This window comes from Giraffa tippelskirchi, chromosome 13 (genome assembly GCF_054371585.1).
Source record: "Giraffa tippelskirchi isolate mGirTip1 chromosome 13, T2T-mGirTip1v1.2.pri, whole genome shotgun sequence".
NCBI lineage: Eukaryota > Metazoa > Chordata > Mammalia > Artiodactyla > Giraffidae > Giraffa > Giraffa tippelskirchi.
The window spans coordinates 69,097,410-69,119,490 of NC_137287.1; the positions used below are offsets into that span (position 1 = coordinate 69,097,410).

Below are 22,081 nucleotides of genomic sequence, written 5' to 3' on the forward strand. Positions count from 1 at the left end.
CCAGATTGTGGGATGTTGGTGCTTGCGCTCCCCCCAGAATGAACCAAACTCTGCGGGAAGTTGTCCTGTAGGAGCCATTTTCTGGAGGACATGCACCACCCAGGTGAAGCCGAGTTCTCTGGCATCAGAATCCTGTGCAGGAAATTCGCCTGCCTGATCCCCCAGCCATCTCTGGGTTATTGCACTCCCCTTTCTCTTGGGTGAGCTGGGCGCTGAAGCCTTACTAGACAGCATTTCACTCATCCTGATTCACTGCAGGATGGAGCCAGCTTTCAAACTCCTGACGATAGATGACTGCTCTAGTCCTGACAAAGCTGTGCCTGTCCTGCCCAGGTGGTGCCCGGAGGCATTTTGAAAGTGAGAGGAGATTGCTGTGAACTTGCAGGAAGGGAAGAGATCAGGACCATCTCTCACCTTGACTCCCAAGGTAGCGGGGTCTGCAGAAGTCACCTGCCTCTAAAGCAGCGGACATGAACCCCTGTGCTGAGCTTGAGGGGTTCCTGTAGCCAACAGCAGTGACAGCTTGGTGCTTCTGTGTCCTGGGGGTAGGGGCGTGGCAGAACCCAGACACTTCACATTCGTTCACCTGACAAACAGTCCTGCCCATAGAAAGAGCAGGTAGGGGACTTCCTTGGTGGTCCAGTGGTTAAGACTTTGCCTTCCAGTCCTGGGGGTGCGGGTTCCATCCCTGGTCAGGGAGCTAAGATCCCTCACGCCTCACCACCAAAAAAACTGGAACATAAAACGGAAGGAATATTGTAACAAATTCAATACAGAGTTTAAAATGGTCCACATCAAAAACATCGCAAAAATAAAGAGCAAGTCAGTTCTTACAAGAATGGTGCTGTTTAGGACACCTTATACCCTAAAACAGGGGCTTTGGGGAGACAGTAGGGGTGGAACCACGTCTTCATCAGACCAGAGAGGCCAGCCCCTCCACCCCCTTTCCTGGAATGCACGTGTTTGATGGAGGGAACAAAACCTGCCAAATGTACACCAGATGCGTCTCGGGCCGAGACTGTGTGCTTTCCACACTCTGGTGAGAAATAACAAACTCTCGCCGATTAGATTAAAAATCAAAACAAGGCTTTCCACGTTCTGTCTCCTCTTCTCCAACCTCTTAGGTGGCCTCTGTTACAACCACTTCATCCAAATATTGTTTCAAATGAGACATCTTAGGAGGGAAGCGATGTCATGGGCGCCGCGTTCTCCCTCCTTTCATGACCACAGAGCTGTTTGATGGCAGTAAACAGTTTTCTTAGCAGGCTTGCGACACTGACTGGATTTGAACTTCAGAGACGTCACGAAATTCTTTTGGTCAGCAAGACCAATCTCTGAAGGCCTTAAAATGTTTGAAAAATGCAGGGGCTGCCCAGAACGTGGTCGTGGGGTGTGGCGTGAGGCCTGCGTGGCCTCCAGCCCAGCTTTTTGAGTTATTTGTCACTGGATTCCCACTCGAATAGCCTTCTGCTCCATTCAGTCCCCAAGGGCTCAGGAAGCATGATGGTGATTAAACGGAGCCTACCTGGGAGCTAAGGAAATGCTTCTCTCCACCCTTTTGTGGGTAATGCGTTCATACCTGTCTCCTGGGAGAGCAGCACAAGCCACTTCTTGCTGGGAACACAGACCTCCTCGTGCCTGTTCCCCTGGGCGAAAAGAGCTGTGTTGACAGCAGTCGCCCACAAGGGTCTCCGAAGACAGCCCTGGCCTCCTCCTCCCCCGTCTTGTTGAGGGTGGGGCAGAAGGGCTCCGGTTCCCTTTCTCGAACGCCCTCTTTGCTCAGCCTTGGCTGGCCCTCTCTCTCGTCCCCTCTCATTTCAGGTGTGTTTTCTAGAATGATTGCACTTGCTTGCCTGGTGCTGCCTCGGCCTGATTCTCAAAGTTCAGCTTGATAAAACCAGCCTGGTTAATTAATAGACAGCCTCCTCTGTCACCTTCCTGTTTACCCTGCGGTGTTATCAAACCAGGGGGAAAGGCTCACGTTTCTTTCAGCTTTAGGGACATCAAAAGTCCGGTGGCCGAATGGACCTGGGGTACCTGGGTTTTCTCCAGAGCCCCCTGGTCCCCAGCAGAACACTGGTCTGAGAGTTGGGGAAAATGAGCATGTTGGGTTTTCTGATGATTTCATTTGTTGGTGGCTGGTGGTTTGCTTGTGTTAGTGACCCTCTTTACATCACTAAGATCTGTCTTGTATTAATATTTCCTTCACTATTACCCAGTTTACCTAGGCCTCCCCGAGTTCGTTTGTCTGTGTGTGTTTTCCGTGTAAGCAGTTGTCGGAGGTCTGAGTCACCTGTGCGGTAGCCTGTGGTTGGATGTGGGCTGAGGTTATTCAGTGACTAATTGCCAAGGGGAGGAGAAATTGGCTTATCACGGAGAGGACGCCTTTTTATCCATGCCTGTAGCAGCTTCGCTCAGAAGACAGGGTAAAACAGAAGGGTCTTTCCTGAGCTGGGGAACATTTTAGGATCTGTGGGGGTTTTTTGTGTGTGTGATTTCTTCTCTGAAGAGAAAGCTGTCTAAAATATCCAAGGGTGGAACGGAGGACTTAGATGAAACCAGCAAACAAAGGAATCGCGTAATTGGGAGCTCAGCCAATGTGCTTTTTCCCGGCGTTAGTTGTACAGGTGATTTCCTTAAGAAAAAGTAAGTGGCTTTAATTCTTTGAGGATGAGAGAGTCTCCTAAGAGTCATTTTCAGTTTTGTCCGGTGACTTCATTGTATGGTCTGATTGAGTTGTGTGTTTACAAATTCTAGACTTGGAAGGGTGGGGTTTGAAATACAGTAAATGGTACATGATAGTCCCTTTTCTCAAAGAATATATGTATATACACATTTTTTTCAGTGTGCTACAATGAGACATAATTACATGACACAGTCTCCCAGATGATTTGAAATAAACATCTTTCATGCTAGATTTCTTTTTTCTAGAAGTAATTTTAAGTTTTTTCTCCTCCTCTGTTATATTGCAGAAAGTTGTTACTGAGGAACATTTGATTTAACTTACAGTGTTTGGGGGGAAACGAAATACAGAAATGTTAGGATTCCTAACTCAGACTTCAGGTGATTCATTTGAAAGCACCCCACGTTTGTTCTAGTCTTTGGGAAGGATGAGCCAAACAGAAGGTTGAGCTGTGTGCTGTGGGCAGGACCGGCAGCTTCTCAGCTGGGACAGAAGCTCTGGAAGCGAGTATGCTGTTTATAAGATCTGGAAGGACCCAACCCAGAGCTGGCCATAGTTTGGGCAGTAATGGAAGGAGGGATATGGTGCCCTACAAAACAGATGAAGGATGGGGAACAGCCTCTTCATGCATAGCCAATATATCTTGTTATTGTTTAGTCTCTCTGTTGTGTCCGACTCTTTGTGACCCCATGGATTTCCCGGGCAAGAATACTAGAGTGGATTGTCATTTCCTTTTCCAGGGGATCTTCCCAACCCAGGGATTGAACAAACCCGAGTCTCTTGGTTGGCAGGCGAATTCTTTACCACTGAGCCACCTGGGAAGCCCATGCCAATATATTAATATCTAGTATGATAAATAAGCTTTTTTTTTGGGCCAAGGTGCAGGCAAATAAATATTTGTGTTGTGTCCTGGGAAGGTGTTAAAATCTTTATTTTTTTTATTTAGGTTATCTCTCTCTTGCTATAAAATGGTATTTTTAAAGCTCACATCAAGATGTCAGTGTGGAAATCTTCTGGGCTAAAAGTGTCAACGATATAACATATTCAGATATTTTCAACTTTCTAAGAGAGATGAGATGATAGAGAAGATTAGTGAGTATCAGGGAGATTGGTGGGAGAGGAAAAGATTCAGGTATATTAAGGTGAATAGCAACTGTGTGCATAGGTGTGTATGTGTGTGTTTTATTTATTTTACCTTTAAAGTTTAAAATAATTTTCTCCTAAAAGGTCTTGACTTTGATTAACAGCACAGGAAAAACCAAGAGTGTGTTTAATGTCATTTCTTTACTCGTTAGCTAGAACACAGTTAAAATACAACACAGGGCTTTCCCTGGCAGTTCAGTGGTTAACTCTCCACTTCCATTGCAAGGGGCACAGGTTGGATCCCTGGTCAGGGAACTAGGATCCTACATGCTTGGTGGTATGGCCAAAAAACAAAAAAAACACTCTGCAGGTACTTGATTCTAGGAAGGTACTACCTTTAACATAAAGGGCTGGGACTTTTTTTTAAACTGTGAATTATAGAATCTTAATCGTCATCCTGGTTCAATCAGACAATGAGTATCTCCTGTATATAAAGTCCAGTTTTTATTGGAATAGCAAGTGCTCTCCTTGGGAGATCACACTGAAGACTCAAAGCAGATTCTTTCTTTTTATCTCCCCATACGTTCCACCCTATCCTAAGAGTGAGTTGCCTTTAGTTGATCTGTATCTATTAGTGTGTGAACCCAAGTTATCTAATTTTAAGGGTTTATTCAAGTGGTGGATATAAAACATTTTCCCACTAAGTGATGGGAAGATCATGTCATTCTCTTCTTGGGCTCCAAATAGAGCCAAGGATGAAATTATCTCAAGTTGCTTCTCAAAACTCAGTCTTGCAAAGTCAGTCATGGGTTGGCAAGCAACATAAGACTTTTGCCAAAGGCTTCCAACCTCTATGTCACCCATATTGATGGAGACATTTAACCTTATATTACCTGTTTCAGCATAACAAAATGCTTGTGTTCACCTCCACTGTGGGTAACTCAGGTGGACAGTGACTCTGATTCAGTGACCCAGTTGGATGATGGCAAGATTATTTTGAGGCAGACAAGGCAGGGCTGACATAACAGCATTACCATCAGGTACATGATACTGATTGCTTATGGCTATGATTCATCCTCATTGGCCAAAGTCCCATTCTGGCTGGTTGGTACCCATGTAGTACTGGCTAGCGGATGTTAAATATTTTGACTATTACCTGTCTGTGTTCCCTGTATGAATGTACAGTGCATCTGAATTGTTGTTTATTAACTGTTACATTTCTTTCTGAATTCATCTGCACATGACATCCAGAGAGTCTAATGAGATTTTTCTAAAGATTTTTTTTTTGCATGTGTTTTATTTTAAACTTTACATAACTTCATTTCACTTAGTTATATAATGTACCTCCTAGCGATTTCTTTTCACATCCCCAAACATGTTTTTAAAACACTTATGCAGGCACCTCTGTTGTTTTCAAAGAAATTTACTCAACTTTTTATTAATTAAAATTAACTTTAAGGACTTCCCTGGTGGGCCAGTGGTTAAGACTTCATGCTTCTACTGCAGGGGCTACAGGTTCGATCCCTGGTGCCCTAAGATCCTGTATGCTCTGCAGCGTGGGCAAAGAAAAAAAAATTAACTTTACATTTGTATTTCATTAATACTCTTTATTCTTCTAGATAGTTCTGTACTCCTAGGAATATTGATGCCTCTTTTTACTCTCTTATCAGAAGAGGGGGGAGGGTTTTTCTCTGAGTTATTTGGGGTCAGGATTCCCCAAATGAAGATGAAGCCAGATGAGGAGGAAAAAGAGAACAGGGAGTCGTGACTCACTTTGTTAGGATTATTATTCATCCTAAGTGGGTTTCCCCGATGGCTCAGACGGTAAACAATCTGCTTGCAATGCGGGAGACCAGGTTTCGATCTCTGGAAAGGGAATGGCAATCCACTCGAGTATTCTTGCCTGAGAATTCCGTGGACAGGAGCCTGGCGCAGGATACAATCTATGGGATCACAAAGAATTGACACGACTGACTGACTAACACTTTCACTAAGTGGGTTCTAGACGTTTGAAACCCTAGTCTTTTGGGGGGATTAATAACAATAATGACAATAGTACCTACTATTTGTTGCACCTGATTAGCCTTGAGTGCCATGTGGTTCTTTGTATACAGTAACATGTTTGAATTTATCTTTATGTTTATTGGGGTTGATTATTGCATTGTGTGGTCTGATTGGGTGGGGAATTTGACCAAATGTGCACTGCTGGCTGAGCCAGACATTCTTGTATTTTATCACCTATCCGGTGATATCACTGAGCCGGATCTTTCTTTTCATTGAGCCCTGCATTGAGAAAGACAGGGTGGGAGAGGTATTTATAGAGGATCCACATTGGTCTGCTGCAAGATACAGGTTATATGGTTTCTCCAGCTATTCTGGAATGGGAATCGGGTATATTACCACACAATGACCTTGGGAGTGCCCTCCTGGTCTAAGGCCCTGAGCCCCTGAGTCTTGAGGGTGCGTGCGCTGGAGCGTCTTGACCTCAGCCTAGGTGTGACTCCCCAGGGTCTAGGAGAGGGTCCCAGGGGTGAGGACAGCTTGAGAATATCCCATGTCTGGTTTAGAGGCGGAGAACAGACTAGCATATTATGTGTGTGCGTATGTGTGGTGGGGAAGCAGGGGTAGTGGAGATAGAATCGTAATTTCAAGTGAAGAGCCTGCATACATTGGGAGGGATACCCTTAGGGAGCTGAGGAGCCAATTTAATAATGCTTAAGTAATGTATTTGTCAAGGACTTCCCTGGTGGCTCAGCGGTAAAGAATCTGCCTGCCCAGCAGGAGATGCAGGTTTGTTCCCTGTGTTGGGAAGATCCCCTGGGGAAGGAAATGGCCACCCACTCCAGTCTTCTTGCCTGGAGAATTCCATGGACAGAGGAGCCTGGCGGGGTACACAGTTCATGGGGTCACAAAAGATTCCGACACAATTGGGCACGCATGCAGGAATGTACCCTCAAAGGATTCCTTTTGGTTGCTACATATTTGCATTTTGCTTGCATTTTTGCTTGATCGTTTACATTATGAAATCCACCATAATGTGCCAAAGTCTCCGGGTCAGAGTTTCTGCATTGCTGAGTCCTTCCAGTGACAAGACAAGGAAGGAAGCTGTGGGAAACCAGCTGGTTCATCCCCTGCATCCTCATTACCTGATGCAGGCAAGTGTATGTCCTCTCCAGGGCAGGAACTTTCAGGCTTGATTAGAGCTGTGTCTTAGAATCAGGCTTGGTTCTTACCAAGTGCGTAGTAAATACTGTTGGACTAAGTGAATGAATTGATAAGGTGTGTACCCTGTATGTATTCAGAGTCTTGGGTTCTGTTTCCTTTTCAGTCTTCTCCTTGTTGCCTCTTCTATTTCTTCTCTCTTCCCCCATCACCCACACAATGGGTCTCTTAGCTGCTCGTCTTGACTGCCGTCCATTTGAGCCCACGTCCTCACCCCTCATGCCTCTACCTTGCCCACCCCAATCATTTATACCCTCCTCGTCTTTCACACCTCTGAGAAGACTGAATGGAAATGTGGCTTCTGTGACATCACAGAACTTGAAGACAGGGCTTGAGAGGTGCCACTGGCTTCTGTCTCCTCCCTTTGCAGCCATTTGGAGAATCTCAGTGAGCATGACCCTGGTGGGTTTTAATCAAAACAAAAATATCACATCTTCACATCCTGATTTCATTTGTGTTTTTGATTCTGCCCCTAGCTAAATACAGTAGTATAATTGCAAATTATAATAGTTTCCTCTTTTGCCATTAACTTGAATTTTTTTAATTGAGATTTAATTGACATATACCATTATGTTAGTTTTAGAGGTTATGGTTCAATATATGCATCTATTGCAAAATAATCACCACTTTAAGTCTAGTTGACATCCATTACTACACATAGTTTCCATTTTTTTCTTGTGATGAGAACTTTTAAAACCTACTCCCTTAGCAACTTGCAAATACAATACAGCGTTATTAACTATAGTCACCATGCTGTGCATCACACCCCCAGGACTTAGATGTATTTTGTAACTATAACTTTGCCTCTTTTGACCATCTTAACGCAGTTCACACCCCCAGCCCCCACCTCCTGCCTGTGGCAACCATCAATCTGTTCTCTGTGTTTATGAGAACAACCTTTTTCTTTTTATTTATTTATTCATTTGTTTTTATTTGAGGATAATTGCTTTACAGTGTTGTGTTTCTGCTGTACAGCAACATGAAACAGCTATATGTATACACATATCCTCTCCCTCTTGAGCTTCCCTCCTATCCCCACCCCATCCCCCCCCCCCAGATTATCACAAAGCACCAAGCTGAGCTCCCTGTGCTATACAGCAGCTTCCTACTAGCTGTCTGTTTTACACATGTGCTTAGGTACTCAGTCATGTCCGACTCTTTGAGACCCCATGGGCCCACCAGGCTCCTCGGTCCATAGTATTCTCCAGGCAAGAATACTGGAGTGGGAAGCCATTCCCTTCTCCAGGGGATCTTCCCGACCGAAGGGAAGATCCTGGTCTCCTGCATTGCAGGCGAATTCTTTCCTGCTGAGCCACCAGGGAAGCCCATTTTACACAGTTACACATGGTAGTATATATATGTCAATGCTACTCCCTCAATTCATCCCACCTACCTCCTCCCCCAACCCTGCCCTGTGTCCACAAGTCCGTTGTCTATGTCTGCGTCTTTATTCCTGCCCTGCAAATAGGTTCATTGGTAGCATTTATTCTTTACTCACTGTTTCTTCTGAAGGAGAGCTAGTGGGAGACCCTATGGGATTCCTCACTCTCCTGAACTGGGTGGCAATGAAACAGCCCAGAAATCTCTGCTTCCTGGGGCTTATGATGACTTATCCCAACATGCTCCTCCTCATCATATGGCAGCTCTGGAGGATGTACTGTTAGTGTTTTTCCTCCTGCACCATACCTGGGCTTCCCTGCCCCCTTCTCGCTTTTTACCATCCCTACTATAACTTGCCTCCAATTGCACTCGTCTCCTGAATCATTATTTCCTCCAGACCTCTCCGAGCTGACTTCTCATGGTAAAGCACCAGGAATCGGTTAACCTTCCCTCCCAGTCTTTCCCATACATCTCCTCTCTCTCTGGCCCTGTCCCTACATTGTATCAGCTTGGAAAGATGAGAAGAATGCTTGCTATCTATTTTCCAGGGCTAAGGCTAGAAAAATGTGCCCAAGATGATCTTAGAAAACATTGTAGCACTTTGGATACATTAAAGCCACATGGTTTCTTAAAAGCTGTGACCTCAATTTTTAAACCATTGTTACCATTTTTTCCTCAAACTCCACAGCATTGAGTTCTATAGCAGGTGCATTCACTTCCTGTGGTTGCAGCCACAAATTACCACAAACTTAGTGGCTTAAAACACCACAAATTTGTTATTTTTCAGTTGTGGAGAGCAGAAGTCCAGACTCATTTCACTGACTGATATCAAGGGGTTGGCTCTGCCACATTCCCTCTGAAGACCCTGGAGTAGAATCTTGCTCTTTGCCTTTTCCAGCTTCTGGGAGCTGCCTAATTCCTTGGCTCATGGCTCTCTCCTCCATCTCCAAAGTCAGTAACGTAGAATGTTTTGTATTCTGTTGGGTTGGCCAAAAAAATTCACTCAAGTTTTCCCCTAAAATCTTATGGAAAAACCTGAGCGTACATTCTGGCCAACCCAGTATTACAAGTTAATCTCTAAAGGGATGTTGCCTATAAGCTTAAATTATACATAATAGCCTATCTCTGGGAAGCTTGCCTCTAAGGTGATGAGCGTTAATACCTTCGTATTTGTGTGATCAGGTCCACCACCTGTGAAGGACTGCAAGGAGGGCAAAAGTAACCCATCCCTTCCGGAGGCTGACCGGAAACAGGAAACCTTTGACTTTACTCCCGCCCCTTTTAGTATAAAAGCAGCCCCAATTCTAACGGAGACAAGATGGCTCTTAGTGAGTAGGAGTCTACTTTGTTCTCGGTTTGCCAGCTTTCAAAATTAAGTGACCTACCGTTCCTTGCTCCAACAACTCGTGTCTCAAGTTCCGGGCCTGTTGTGGGTCAAGCAGTGTGAGCTTGGACTCAGTAACAAATTTGGGTGAGTCACCTAGGAGCCTTGCTGCTCATGGCTATCTGGCAGGGATTTGGGGATTTTTGAATATAAGATCCTAGCAGCTGCCAGGACCACTTGTCCTGAGGACGTGTCCTTCAGAGTTCCCCAAAGTGGCACCGGCTGCCTCAGTGCTTGGCAACTGGAACAAGGAATTGACATCTGAGAGCCAACGGGCTCCATACAGTAGGGTAAGTCACTCCAGTGTGTACAACTGGAAACTTTATTTCTTTTCTCGGGCTTTTTTTTTTTTTTCCTCCAGAATAAGCCAAATTTGTTTTGTGTTCGAATGGGGTACCCTGTTAGAGACAGGAAAGAGTTATTGGACTTCTACCCAGTTCGTGAACCAGTTCATTTGTTTCTTTGCATGCATGCTAAGTCACTTCATTCATGTCCAACTTTGCGACGCTATGAACTGGAGCCCTCCAGCCTTCTCTGTCCATGGGATTCATCAGGCAAGAATACTGGAATGGGTTGCCATGCCCTCCTCCAGGGGAATCTTCCTGACCCAGGGATCGAACCCTCATCTCTTAGGTCTCCTGCATTGGCAGGCAGATTCTTTAACCATTAGTACCACCTGGGAATCTATCATTTGTGTGTGCTGTTTGTGTTTTGCTGGTCTTGAATTTGCAACTTTAAAAATGGGGAATATTTTAACTGTCCTTATAGATAGTTCTCTGAGGTGTATTCTGGATAAGGGATCTGATTATAGCTATGAACCCATGCGTGAAAGGGACATTATATTTTATTGCAGGGGCCCCAGCCCTTTTTGGCCCCAGAAACCAGTTTTGTGGAGGACAATTTTTCCATGGATGAGGGTGGAATGGTTTGGGGGTGATTCAAGTTCTTTACATTTATTGCGTACTCTGCTGCCACTGATCTGACAGGAGGTACTGATCCATGGCCGGGAGTTGGGGACCCCTGTTTTATTGTAACAATGTGTTGCCACTGTACCTGTTAGGATCTCCACGGTGGTTAGGCAAGGCTATCTTGGGACCCTGTGCACCCTGTACTGATACTTTTGTTGTGTTAATTACGTCATTTATGGTCTCTTGTGTCTTTGGAGTGTGTAAGATCCCAAGACCAAACTTCAGGGTTTATTTAGGATTTTGTGTGGTCTCTGAGTTTTTGGTTTCATTTTGTTAGGTAGTGTTCCTCCACCTGCAGCCAGATCAGTTTTGTGATTTTTTTTTAATTTATTTATTTTAATTGGAAGATAATTACTTTACAATATTGTGGTTATTGCCATGAATCAGCCATGGGTGTACATGTGTCCTCCCATTCTGAACAGCCCCCTCCCACCTCCCTCCCCACCCCACCCCATCCCTCTGGGATGTCCCAGAGCACGGGCTTTGAGTGCCCTGCTTCATGCATGGAACTTGCACTGGTCATCTGTTTTACACATGGTAATGTACATGTTTCAGTGCTATTCTCTCATGTCATCCGACCCTCACCTTCTCCCACGTAGTCCAAATGTCCAAACATCCCACAGATGTTCTTTACATCTGTGTCTCTCTTGCTGCCTTGCATATAGGATCGTTGTTACCTTCTTTCTAAATTCCATATATATGCGTTAATATAGTGTACTGGTGTTTCTCTTTCTGACTTCATTATTTTAAAGCTTTACTGATACCAAATGGAGGAAAGAAACAGGGAAGAAAAGAAAACAAAACTGTCTGTTCTTGTCCAGGAGTGGCCATTCTGAAGGAGGAGAGAAACGTTTCACTTGATTCCTAATGTCACCAAAAGCGACAAATAGAAGTGTCTTTTCCATCAATATTAGTAAAAGCGTTTAGTCATCTAAACAGGTGACCTTGATTTGTCCTATCTTCCAGAAACCCAATCTGAATCCAATCTCTTTTATAACTTACGGCTTTTACATTGTGGTATCTGACTGATGACTAAAATTTTGGAATGGGAGCTATGTCCCTGTGTATTTATACACGTGTTTGCACTAATATAGATGGGCAGCATTGCCATAGCGGATTTGTAAAAGAGCTCTATTTAATGGGCTTAAAGGAAATTAAGTGAGTTTGAATAGTCAAACATAAAAGAAACTCACCAGAATGGGTTTCAGGTTCATGAGCTCTAGGAAATATTCAGTATTGAATTAATATCTGGTGTGAAAGTTAGCTTAAGCTTGATGGCTCGATACAGATGTTTTTTGAGTCATCAGCATTAAGTATGGGGACTTCCCTGGTGGTCCAGTGGTTAGGAATCCACCTAGCAGTACAGGGGATACAGGCTCCATCCCTGGTCCAGGAACTAGGATCCCACAGAGCAACTGGGCCCATGTGCAACTAAGACCCAACACAGCCAAATAAACTAAATAATAATAAACAACATTATGTATAATACTTTTATTGTATCTAGGTTTACTGGAAATCAAATAAGGCCTTATTCCTGTTACAAAGTTTGTCAGCAAGAAAAATAATGTGATAAAGCTTTTAAGTAAATAAAATGTAAATGAAGTAAAGAGTTTGGGATAAACTCTATGGGAATAATGTCTTGGGAATGTCTGTCTAGAATAGTCTCTCCAGATTTTCATAACTTGAAACTAAGTTCTAAGATAAGATTGAACGTAATTTTAAAAATCTTAAAGTGGTACAAAACCTGGATTTGGTTCTCTAAGAGGACAAAGTTTTCTTAAAGTACTGAACTGCTTTTAAGTGACCTGTATTTGCCACAGATCTTTTATTATCACTGGTTAAAACTTTTTTTTGATATTTCTGACATCTCAAAGATCAAGTTCTAAGTGGGGTTCATTTGACCTCTGGCTAACTTTGGGATTTTTTCAGAGGGTCCCTGGAACGCTTCCAGTTGTTTTCTCTGCATCTCAGAGAAATATTAAACTATGTATATACAAGGTTGAGTCCCTTTGCTGTCCACCTGAAACTATCAGAACACTGTTAATTGGCTATACTGCAATATAAAATAAAAGTTAATAAAAATAAATCTGTATTACTAATCAGAAAAACTAATTGGGCTTATCTGGTGTGTTGAATTGCATGGGAGGCATTGTCAAATGAGTGATGGTAAAATTCCTTAGATTATATCATGGGTAAACATTATTAACATACATATTGTAGAAATTATATGGAACTCCCAAAATTCTGGTATACTCTGGTAAATGATGCCATAATTTTAGTAATTACCACAGCCACAGCAGTAATCAGTTTTCTATTCAGTTGCATTGTAATCCCAGTTGGTTGATGCCGAAGCAGAAAGGCATGCTTTTAATGGTTAGATGATCAGTTGCTATCCGTGTGTTTTACAGTGGCTTCTGAATGACTCTATATAGCTATTTTGTGAAGAAGCAGGCAAGATTGATGAAATCCATTATGTGCAAGCATTTGTACTATTATCAGGGAAAATAAAGGAATAAAAGTGAGGATATGTTGCTTCAACCTTAACTCCTCTGGCTGAGCTGGCTGTCCCAGCCACTCTGGCCATTATGCCAATATATCCACCCCTTCCACCACCTTCCATTCCTATCCAGGCTCAGTTTCTGATGCTGGGGCTGAGGACTTCTCCTCCTTATAAGCATCAATCAGAAAACGCTGGGTTGACATGCACTACTATCTATAAAATAGATAGCTAGTGGGAAGCTGCTGTATAGCACAGGGAGCTCAGCTTGGCGCTTTGTGATGACCTAGTGGGGTGTGGTGGAGCGGGAGGGAGGCTCAAAAGTGAGGGATATATGTATACATAAAGCTGATGATCCACATTGTTGTACTGCATAAGCTAACAAAACATTGTAAAGCAATTATACTCCAATTTAAAAATAAACAAAAATTTTTAAAACAAAGTATTCAGGGAGCAAGAACAAAAGATGTAAATCAAAATTCCTTTTTTTTTTTTTTTTTTGGCATTGGATTCCTGGAAGGTAACTCAGAGAGGTAAGCCACCGTTGAGGAAGAAACAATGCACTTACTGTAAGGAGGAGGAACATTGGAAAATGGATTGCCCTCAGCTGAAACAGAAGAATAAAAGAGGAGCTCCTAAGATAGAAAGAGAGGAACACTCTGAATAAAGAGGCCCAGGGGCTCCCTTGGACTTGGCATGCCCAATTCCCCACAGGAGCCCAGGATAAAATTGAACGTGGGGGATGAACTGATTGAAAGCAAAAGGAAAAGGGGACAGCAGAGGATGAGATGGTTAGATAGCATCACAGACTCAATGGACATGAATTTAGGTAAACTCTAGGAGACAGTGGCGGACATAGGAGCCTGGAGTGTTGCAGTCCATGGGGTCGCAAAGAGCCAGGCATGACTTAGGGACTGAAAAACAACAAACTGATTGACTTTCTGATAGACCTCACCCTGAAAAAAAAAAACAAAACATTTTTTTATCAGAATAACTTGACATCACCAGGCTTCTCTGGTGGCTCAGTGGTAAAGAACCTGTCTGCCAATGCAGGAGATGTGGGTTCCATCTCTGAGTAAGGAAGATCCCCTGGAGAAGGAAATGACAACCCACTCCAGTATTCTTGCCTGGGAAATCCCGTGAACAGAGGAGCCTGGCCGGCTACAGTCCATAGGATCACAAAACAGTGGGACACAACTAAGCGACTAAACAACAACAACAAAAGCTCGATATCGGGAGTCTCACCTAAACATGCTTTAAGCCTACAGATGGTGCTGATGAAAACCCCAGAAAAGGAGACTGAGCTCTTTCCCCCAAGGTCTTAAAAATAACCCAGCGACTGCTGTCAGCCCTCCCCAGATGGGGACTCAATGCCAAGGAAGCTGCACCACTGAGGACTGAAATATACTCAATACCTATTACTCAGATGCCTCAAACTGCAAGAAATTTCAGATACCTGGACACTTTCTCAGTGTGGATGGAAGCTTATCCCTCCTGGACAGAAAAATCTCTGAGATGGTTAAAGCCATCCTTAGGGAAGTCATGCCCTGATTGGGCTTAAGGCATTAAAACAACATTGATCCTGGAGACCACAGTCAATAGGAAAAGAAGAAAATGAATCATACAGTAAAAAGGAAAGTTGCCAAAATGTCAGGAGACTAACTGAACTTGGAATAAGGCCTTGCCAGTTGCCCTGCAGCAGATCAGTAACTCCCAGAAGCAGGCTTAATTAGGCCCCCTTTAAACTCTTGTGTGGTAGGCCATTCCAGCTGTCTGCCACGGCAGGGAGTCCATAAATGCTAAAACACGTGGCCAATTATGTTAAAATTTTGGGTGCTATACTAACCTCTGTTTATGAGTTTGCCTCCAACAGGCCTACCTATGCAACTGAAGTAGATGATAATTTCCTTGTAGCTATAAAAGGGTCAACCAATTTGTTTAATTTTGTCCAAATAAATAGCACAGGAATTTAGTATATGTATCGAAAACTGGAACCAAAACCCTAAGTTCAATTACAAAGTAGACAACATAATGCTCAGAGGTTTCACTGGGTTCAAATAGCTGTAAAGGACTGACTAAGGAATATTCATCACCTCCCTTCAGCAGAAAGTAACCAGCCAAAGTGGTCTTGGTCCCTTTTCCCACAGGACTGTGAGACAGACAGTGATAGTGGGGAATTCTAATAGGGAAGAACCTATTAGAAATAGGTTCTTGGGAATAGAGAATGACCACAGAGAAGAAGAAATTAACACCTCCCCTCTGGAGGCAGACGGGGACTTGGAAGTGTTTGACTTTACTCCCACCCCTTTTACTATTAAAAAAAAGCCTGAATTCTAACTCAGGCAAGATGGTTCTTTGGGGCATGAGTTCACCATCTTCTCAGTGTGTTGGCTTTCAGAATAAAGTCTCTATTCATTGCCCCAACAACTTGTCTTTTGATTTATTGGCCTGTCATGGAGAGAGCAGTATGAGCCTGGACTCGGTGACAGCATCTTTCCATCTTGCTTTTCTGCTTCTGTCATCACATCCTCTTCCATGACGTTGACCCTCCTGCCTATTTCACAGATAAGGACCCTTGTGATTTCATTGGGCCCACCTGGATAATCTCTCCCTCTCAACATCCTTAATGGGGTATCTGTGAAGTCCTTTTTGCCACGTAAGGGAACATGGGTACAGGATCTAGGGATTGGGACACAGACATCTTGCAGGAGCCACTCTTCAGCTGGCTTCATCGGGGAAGCCACACTGAAACGTCTCTAAAAACATGAATATCAAAGTAGATTTTCTAATTTCTTGTTTTCTTTCCAGATGCAGAGAGAAATTGTTTATGCAAGAGGAGATGGCCCTGGTGCCTCTCGACCTGGACCCACAGCTCTTCCACCCCACGCCATTCCAAACTCTCCACCGTCCACTCCTGTGCCCCATTCCATGCCTCCCTCGCCATCCAGAATTCCGTACGGAGGCACCCGCCCAATGGTGGTTCCTGGTAATGCCACCATCCCCAGGGACAGACTCTCCAGCCTGCCAGTCTCCAGATCCATCTCCCCCAGCCCCAGCGCCATCCTGGAAAGAAGAGACGTGAAGCCGGATGAAGACATGAGCAGCAAGAACCTCGCCATGTACCGGAACGAGGGTTTCTATGCCGACCCTTACCTTTATCACGAGGGGCGGATGAGCATAGCGTCTTCACACGGCGGGCACCCGCTGGATGTCCCCGATCACATCATCGCGTATCACCGCACCGCAATTCGGTCGGCCAGTGCTTACTGCAACCCATCTCTGCAAGCTGAAATGCACATGGAGCAGTCACTGTACAGACAGAAGCCAAGGAAATACCCAGAGAGCCACTTGCCCACTCTGGGCGCCAAGACGCCCCCGGCCTCTCCTCACCGAGTCGGTGACCTGAGGATGGTGGAGATGCACGGTCACCATAATGCCCACGGGCCCCCCCACACGTTGCAGCCAGACCGGGTCTCGCCCAGCCGCCAGGGCTTTAAGAAGGAGCCCGGCACCTTGGTGTACATTGAGAAGCCACGGACCACTCCAGGATTATCCGGGATTGTGGACCTCGGCCCTCCTCTAGTTGAGAAGCAGGTGTTCGCTTACAGCACGGCTACCATACCCAAAGACCGAGAGACCAGGTAAGGTGGCAAGGGTGGCGGGAGGGTGGTCCGTGCCCACCTGCTGGTTGTTTTGGGCTGCTTTACAAGAGTTGGCGTGAGCGAGCAGCAGTTAGCTGAGGACCAGCCTTGAGCAGTGTTCCCTCTGGGCTCTGTGTTGGGTGGAAGGGGTGGGGAAGTAGGATCAGAGGTGGTTCTTGTCTGCAAAGAGTTTCTAAACCTGGTAGTTGAGTGGCATTGGCCAGTGGCCTGGCTAAAGGCAGGCAGGCAGGCCACCCCAACAAGAGGGGTCAGAATGAGCCTCCCAAGTGTGGGTCTAACAGCAGCATCATTAGTATATATCTGAATAATTCAGAAGAAAATTGGTTAGCAGATGAGAAGAAACCATTCAGACAAACCAGTCAAGAGCTGATCATTATTGATCTCCCACTGAAAAGGAGGAATGAGTGGTTCAAGTGTTCATTGTTTAAATTGGCAGTTTGTGTTTTGGTTTTTTTCCTCAAAGTGCAATTTTGTTTTCTCATGTGGTTTGGGGAAATGAAAGGAATGTGTCACTATCTGTCATCCAGGGTGATAAAAACATAAATCTGCATAAAATCAGGATGGTGTCAACGTAATACTCATTTGGGAGTGGTACTGAGATCAGCAAAGTTTTTCTTGTGGATAAGATACTCTTATTTAAATTTCTTTTTTAATTTACATGTTTTTGTAATTCACCAGCCTAGAACCTTCATACTACATCTTGAAAACCCTCATATTTATAGAGTTATAGAAAAGCTGATTTTGACAGAGAGAATTTCTCTAGCCTGGATTTGTTGACAGAAGGCAATAAATATATTAATTATAATCATAAAAATCTAGGCAAAGAAATAAGAGTTCAAAGGAGATTAAGCATGTAACCTGTTGTCATACAGGAATTCAGAAGGGGCATGAAAAGTACAATTCAGATATTCAGCCACTCAGTACTTGATTGGAACCTCTCTTCCCTCCTCACCAAAAATGATCATATCACTTACTATTACATAAGCTTGTAAAAGAGAAGGCCAAATTGTGACTGGAATGTGAAATGTCTATCTTACTATTTTAATCACACAAATCAGAAAGTTCTGTCCTCTTTGGCAGATTTTTATTCTGAAAGGGCCATCTCTCATCTGGTCACAGAAGAAAGATTCCAGGAAGATGGAAAGAGACTAAACATAAGTTTTGTGTTTCTTTTAAAGCTCTAACCTTCTCACAACTGGGAAAGAATAAAAAAACAGAAACAGTGACTGACTTGATTATTCAAGACAAAGAAAAATTAAGAATCAGAAAAAGATACTCATTTTCTCTCTTCCAAAGTCCTTAGGAAGTTAAATTCTAAGAATCAAAGGAAATGACACCTCCTGTGACCATAGAAAGGTGAGGGGTGTGGGATAAATACTGAGGCTCTTTGAACAGACCAGTGTCACAACTAGAGGGGACTCTGCCAAGATGAGCCTTAAGGGAGCCTGCACCCTGTGTGTCTAAGAAAGGACAATTCATCCTCCTTGGTGGGCTGTGAGGGGCTGGCTGGGAAGTGTGTGTCTCCGACAGGATGAGACTTGGAGTCATAAGAATTTCTTCCAGGAGACAAAATCTATCCATCTCCTGGGCTAGAATCCATCCTGCTCCCATCCCCCCACCCCCCTGCTGACCCACCTTGAGGGCAGGAGAGGACTGTGAGCTTGATTCCACCAAGTATCTCATTAAGCCGTCCACACTCTGCTGGTTTCCAGGCACACTTTGGACAGTGATGGTGTCTGGCTTCCTGCTCAGCAGCTGGTTCATTGTCATGCATGCAGTTACCACGTGTATATAACTGGACATCACTGAACCCAGTTCCCAGGATTGGGTTATAGGTGGGACCAAAATGAAGGACCCTCCGCTATGTGGAATCGCTTCTCTGCTGCCCCCTGATAAGTCTTGAAGAAGTTTAGCCTTAAGTAGCATCAGTGCAGGGCTTCCCAGGCGGCACTAGTGGTAAGGAACCTGCCTCCCAGTGCAGGAGACATAAGAGACTTGGGTTCAATCCCTGGGTTGGGAAGACCCCCCCAGAGGAAGGCATGGTAACCCACTCCAGTATTCTTGCCTGGAGAATCCATGGACAGAGGAACCTGGCGGGCTACAGCCCATAGGGTCACAAAGAGTTGGACACGACGGAAGCGAGTTAGCGCACACACAGCATCAGTGTATTTTTCAGGTCCTTTGTTTCCTTAGAGGTTTGTTTTACTGAAGCTCAGAAAATGCTATGGATTTCTGTCTTATATGTTAGCAGCTACTTTTAGAAAATCCAGATTAGCATTTTTCTAGAATAACAAGTTATTAGAAAATTTGATTAATTTCCTAAAATAAGATTAATGTTCACTTAAAATGCCATGGTCATTTCCATATTCTGACATATAGCTGTAGTTTTAGAATACAGTTTTACATTTTTCAATTTTTTTCATTCTTGTACATGTGAAATAGCAGAGGAGGAATTTTATCTCACATTTTGCCTACGTAATTCCTCACCTATTAATCAGCTTATCTCCAGTGGGTAGAACTGGAGGGTTGGCGTGCTTGTATATATGTGGGTAGGCTAGATTCCCTTCTCCTATAGCCCTAGACACACACACACACACACACACACATTTAGAGTTGCTATTACTAAAACACCTAAACATTCCCACTAACTCAACCACATGACAAAACGTATGTAAAGAATGATTTCTTTGGTAAAAAAGAATTGAGTCTGGACATTTTGCTGTTAGCACTCCCACCCACCACCCCACTGTTAACTAGACAGGTCTCTTCTTCAACTGCAATTCTAAACGCTTTTGGAAAGCTTAATGACTAAGCTGAAATGTAGTATGCTGGGGGATAATATAAGAACACTGATGGTAGCTATCATTTATTAAGAATCTTTTATTGGCCAAATGCGAGGTTAAGTAGTTTCCATACATCATATGATGTAATCATCATGATGACCCAGCGAGGTCCATACCATTGCCATCCCTATTTTACAGATACGGAAACTGAGCTCAGAGAGGTTAAGAAACTTGCCCAAGTTCACAAAGCCAGTAAGTGGTGTAGAATGTCCAGGTGCACTAAAGAATCTGTACTTTTTACCACTAGGCAGTATTCTGCCTGGTAAGTGAAGAACTGTAAGCCCCACCTTCATCCAACAGAGAAGTGAATTCGGGAGTGAATTCTAAGCATTTCAACCAGGACAAAATGCTAAGTAGCTGCTCTGAAAGGATATTTACAATCATCAACATGGTAAATTTTGCATAATTATGCTGCTAAATATATACATGTCATTTAAAATATAACTGCCCCAGCTAGTATATTAGCACAATTATGAAGCAACAGGGGAAGAAAGAAGAGAACATTCTTGGTAGATTTTATTTTGACAAAATAAATGTGAGCAACATGTCAAAGAAAATTTTAAGAATGCCAGAAACAATTACCAAAGCACAAGATTATAGTCCATTGTCACACCTATACTGTGGTGCTATTTTAGATCTATTTAATCTGTGCAAGTATTGGTAAAGAAACTTCAGCCCCTGAGAGTCTTAACTTTTAGAGTTAGGGTCTTATTAAGTGCCAAGCCAATTTCTGTTGCAATTTCATATTACTAAAAAGCAAATCTGAGGGTTTCTTGCATGAAACTCTCAAGTGAAATTTTATATCTAAGATGTACAGCTGCAGAAACACAGGAGGGAGAGGGAGAAATCTGTAGAGAGGCTTTCTTTGGGACACCGCTGGATTGAGATGGTTTTCCGAAGACCGCATTTATGAAATAGCCCAATAACTGTAGGATCGAAATCAGAAAATTTTTCTTTTTCATCTGTACTTAGGAAATATCCAACAGTAACTTTTTTTTAACACGATTTTCTAACAACTCTGACTTGAAAATGAAGACAAAGTAATTTCACCTTGATCTTGTACTTAGTCCATGTGCCTTGATTTAATGAATTTGGCATATCTTTTCTTATAAAGATGCTTCCACAAAGCATCTAATGATGACAAATTAGATATGGAAAAATAGTGTAGAACATATCTGAGGTAGCATCCTCTTCCTGGGATGGCCGTGGACTTCAAGGTAAAAAAGTGGATTATAACTGCTTTGACCTTCACGATAGTACAGTCATCCATGGGGTTGTTTCTGGGAGCCTGTGGGTACCCAGATCCACAGGTTTCTTATTTGTAGTTCAGTTGACCCTGCACATCCAGAGTTCCATATCTGCAGATTCAGGCAGTCTGCAAACTTCAATCTGCAGTTGCTTGAATCTGAGGAAGCAAAACCTGTGAATATGGAGGGCTGACTCTAATTCTCAAGTCTGAGCTTCTGTAAAGAAAATGACCTTGAGTGATAAGGTGGTTTTACCCAGATGATCTCCCATCAGCAAGGACTCCAAGAAGACAGTGCGTCCATGTGACTGTGAGGCCTAGTGCCAGGGAGATGGTGTGTGACAGATGACAGGAGGCATTGAAGCTCTGTCTTCCCAAGGTTATAAAATTACTTCATTAAACAGCATCATTATCCCTACCCATGGCACATAAAACAGCCCTCAAGAATTGTAAAACTCTAAGACATTTATGTTTTGCTATTTTCTATTTATAGTTTGGCTCATATAATGTAAAATATATCGAAATCACACTCAAAATTCAAGGGTGCTCATTGCAAAGTGACTAATAGCTCTCCTTCCAAATGTGTGACAGATTCCTCCTAATATAACATTTTTCAAGACATGGTAAACTTGAACTGAAATCATATTTTTAACACTATTCCGTACCAACAATAGCTAAATTCAACAAAACTAGTTAAGAATGCACTTGGGAGCAAATTTTTGCCTGTCTGGGCATCTGTATGTGGAGAAAAAGAAGCTACAAGAGGTCTGCTGTGATTTCTAAAGCTTTGCAGATTTCCTGCTTTAGAAAGAAAAGGGAAGAAAATGTCTATGTACAGGAGGAAGCCTGCAGCCTAACTGGTAGCTTGTGTCTGTTCTTAATCATTTTACATTACTTTCCATTTTGTGAGCATTGAATATCTTTTTTTTTTTTTTTTAACTGCAGTATAGTTGTTTTACAATGTTGTGTTAGCTTCTGCTGTACAGCAGAGTGCATCAACCACATGTATACATATATCCCCTCTTCCTTGGATTTCCTTCCCATTCAGGTCACCATAGAGTACTGCATAGAGTTCCTTGTGCTCTACAGTAGGTTCACATTAGTTATCCATTT

At 43.4% G+C, this 22,081-nt stretch overlaps 1 protein-coding gene and 1 long non-coding RNA gene across 2 annotated transcripts in view; both read left to right on the forward strand.

Annotated features, from left to right (window-relative positions):
• KIAA1217 (KIAA1217 ortholog) overlaps positions 1–22,081 on the forward strand; it is a 357,946-nt gene that overhangs the window by 266,104 nt on the left and 69,761 nt on the right. The window contains 1 exon segment of the mRNA XM_081556782.1: positions 16,026–16,858. Coding sequence (XP_081412908.1) covers positions 16,026–16,858 — 833 coding nt within the window.
• LOC145532217 (uncharacterized) lies at positions 10,396–12,176 on the forward strand. Its single transcript, XR_014073096.1, has 2 exons — positions 10,396–10,641; positions 11,028–12,176. It is a non-coding gene; the product is annotated as an uncharacterized LOC145532217 (long non-coding RNA).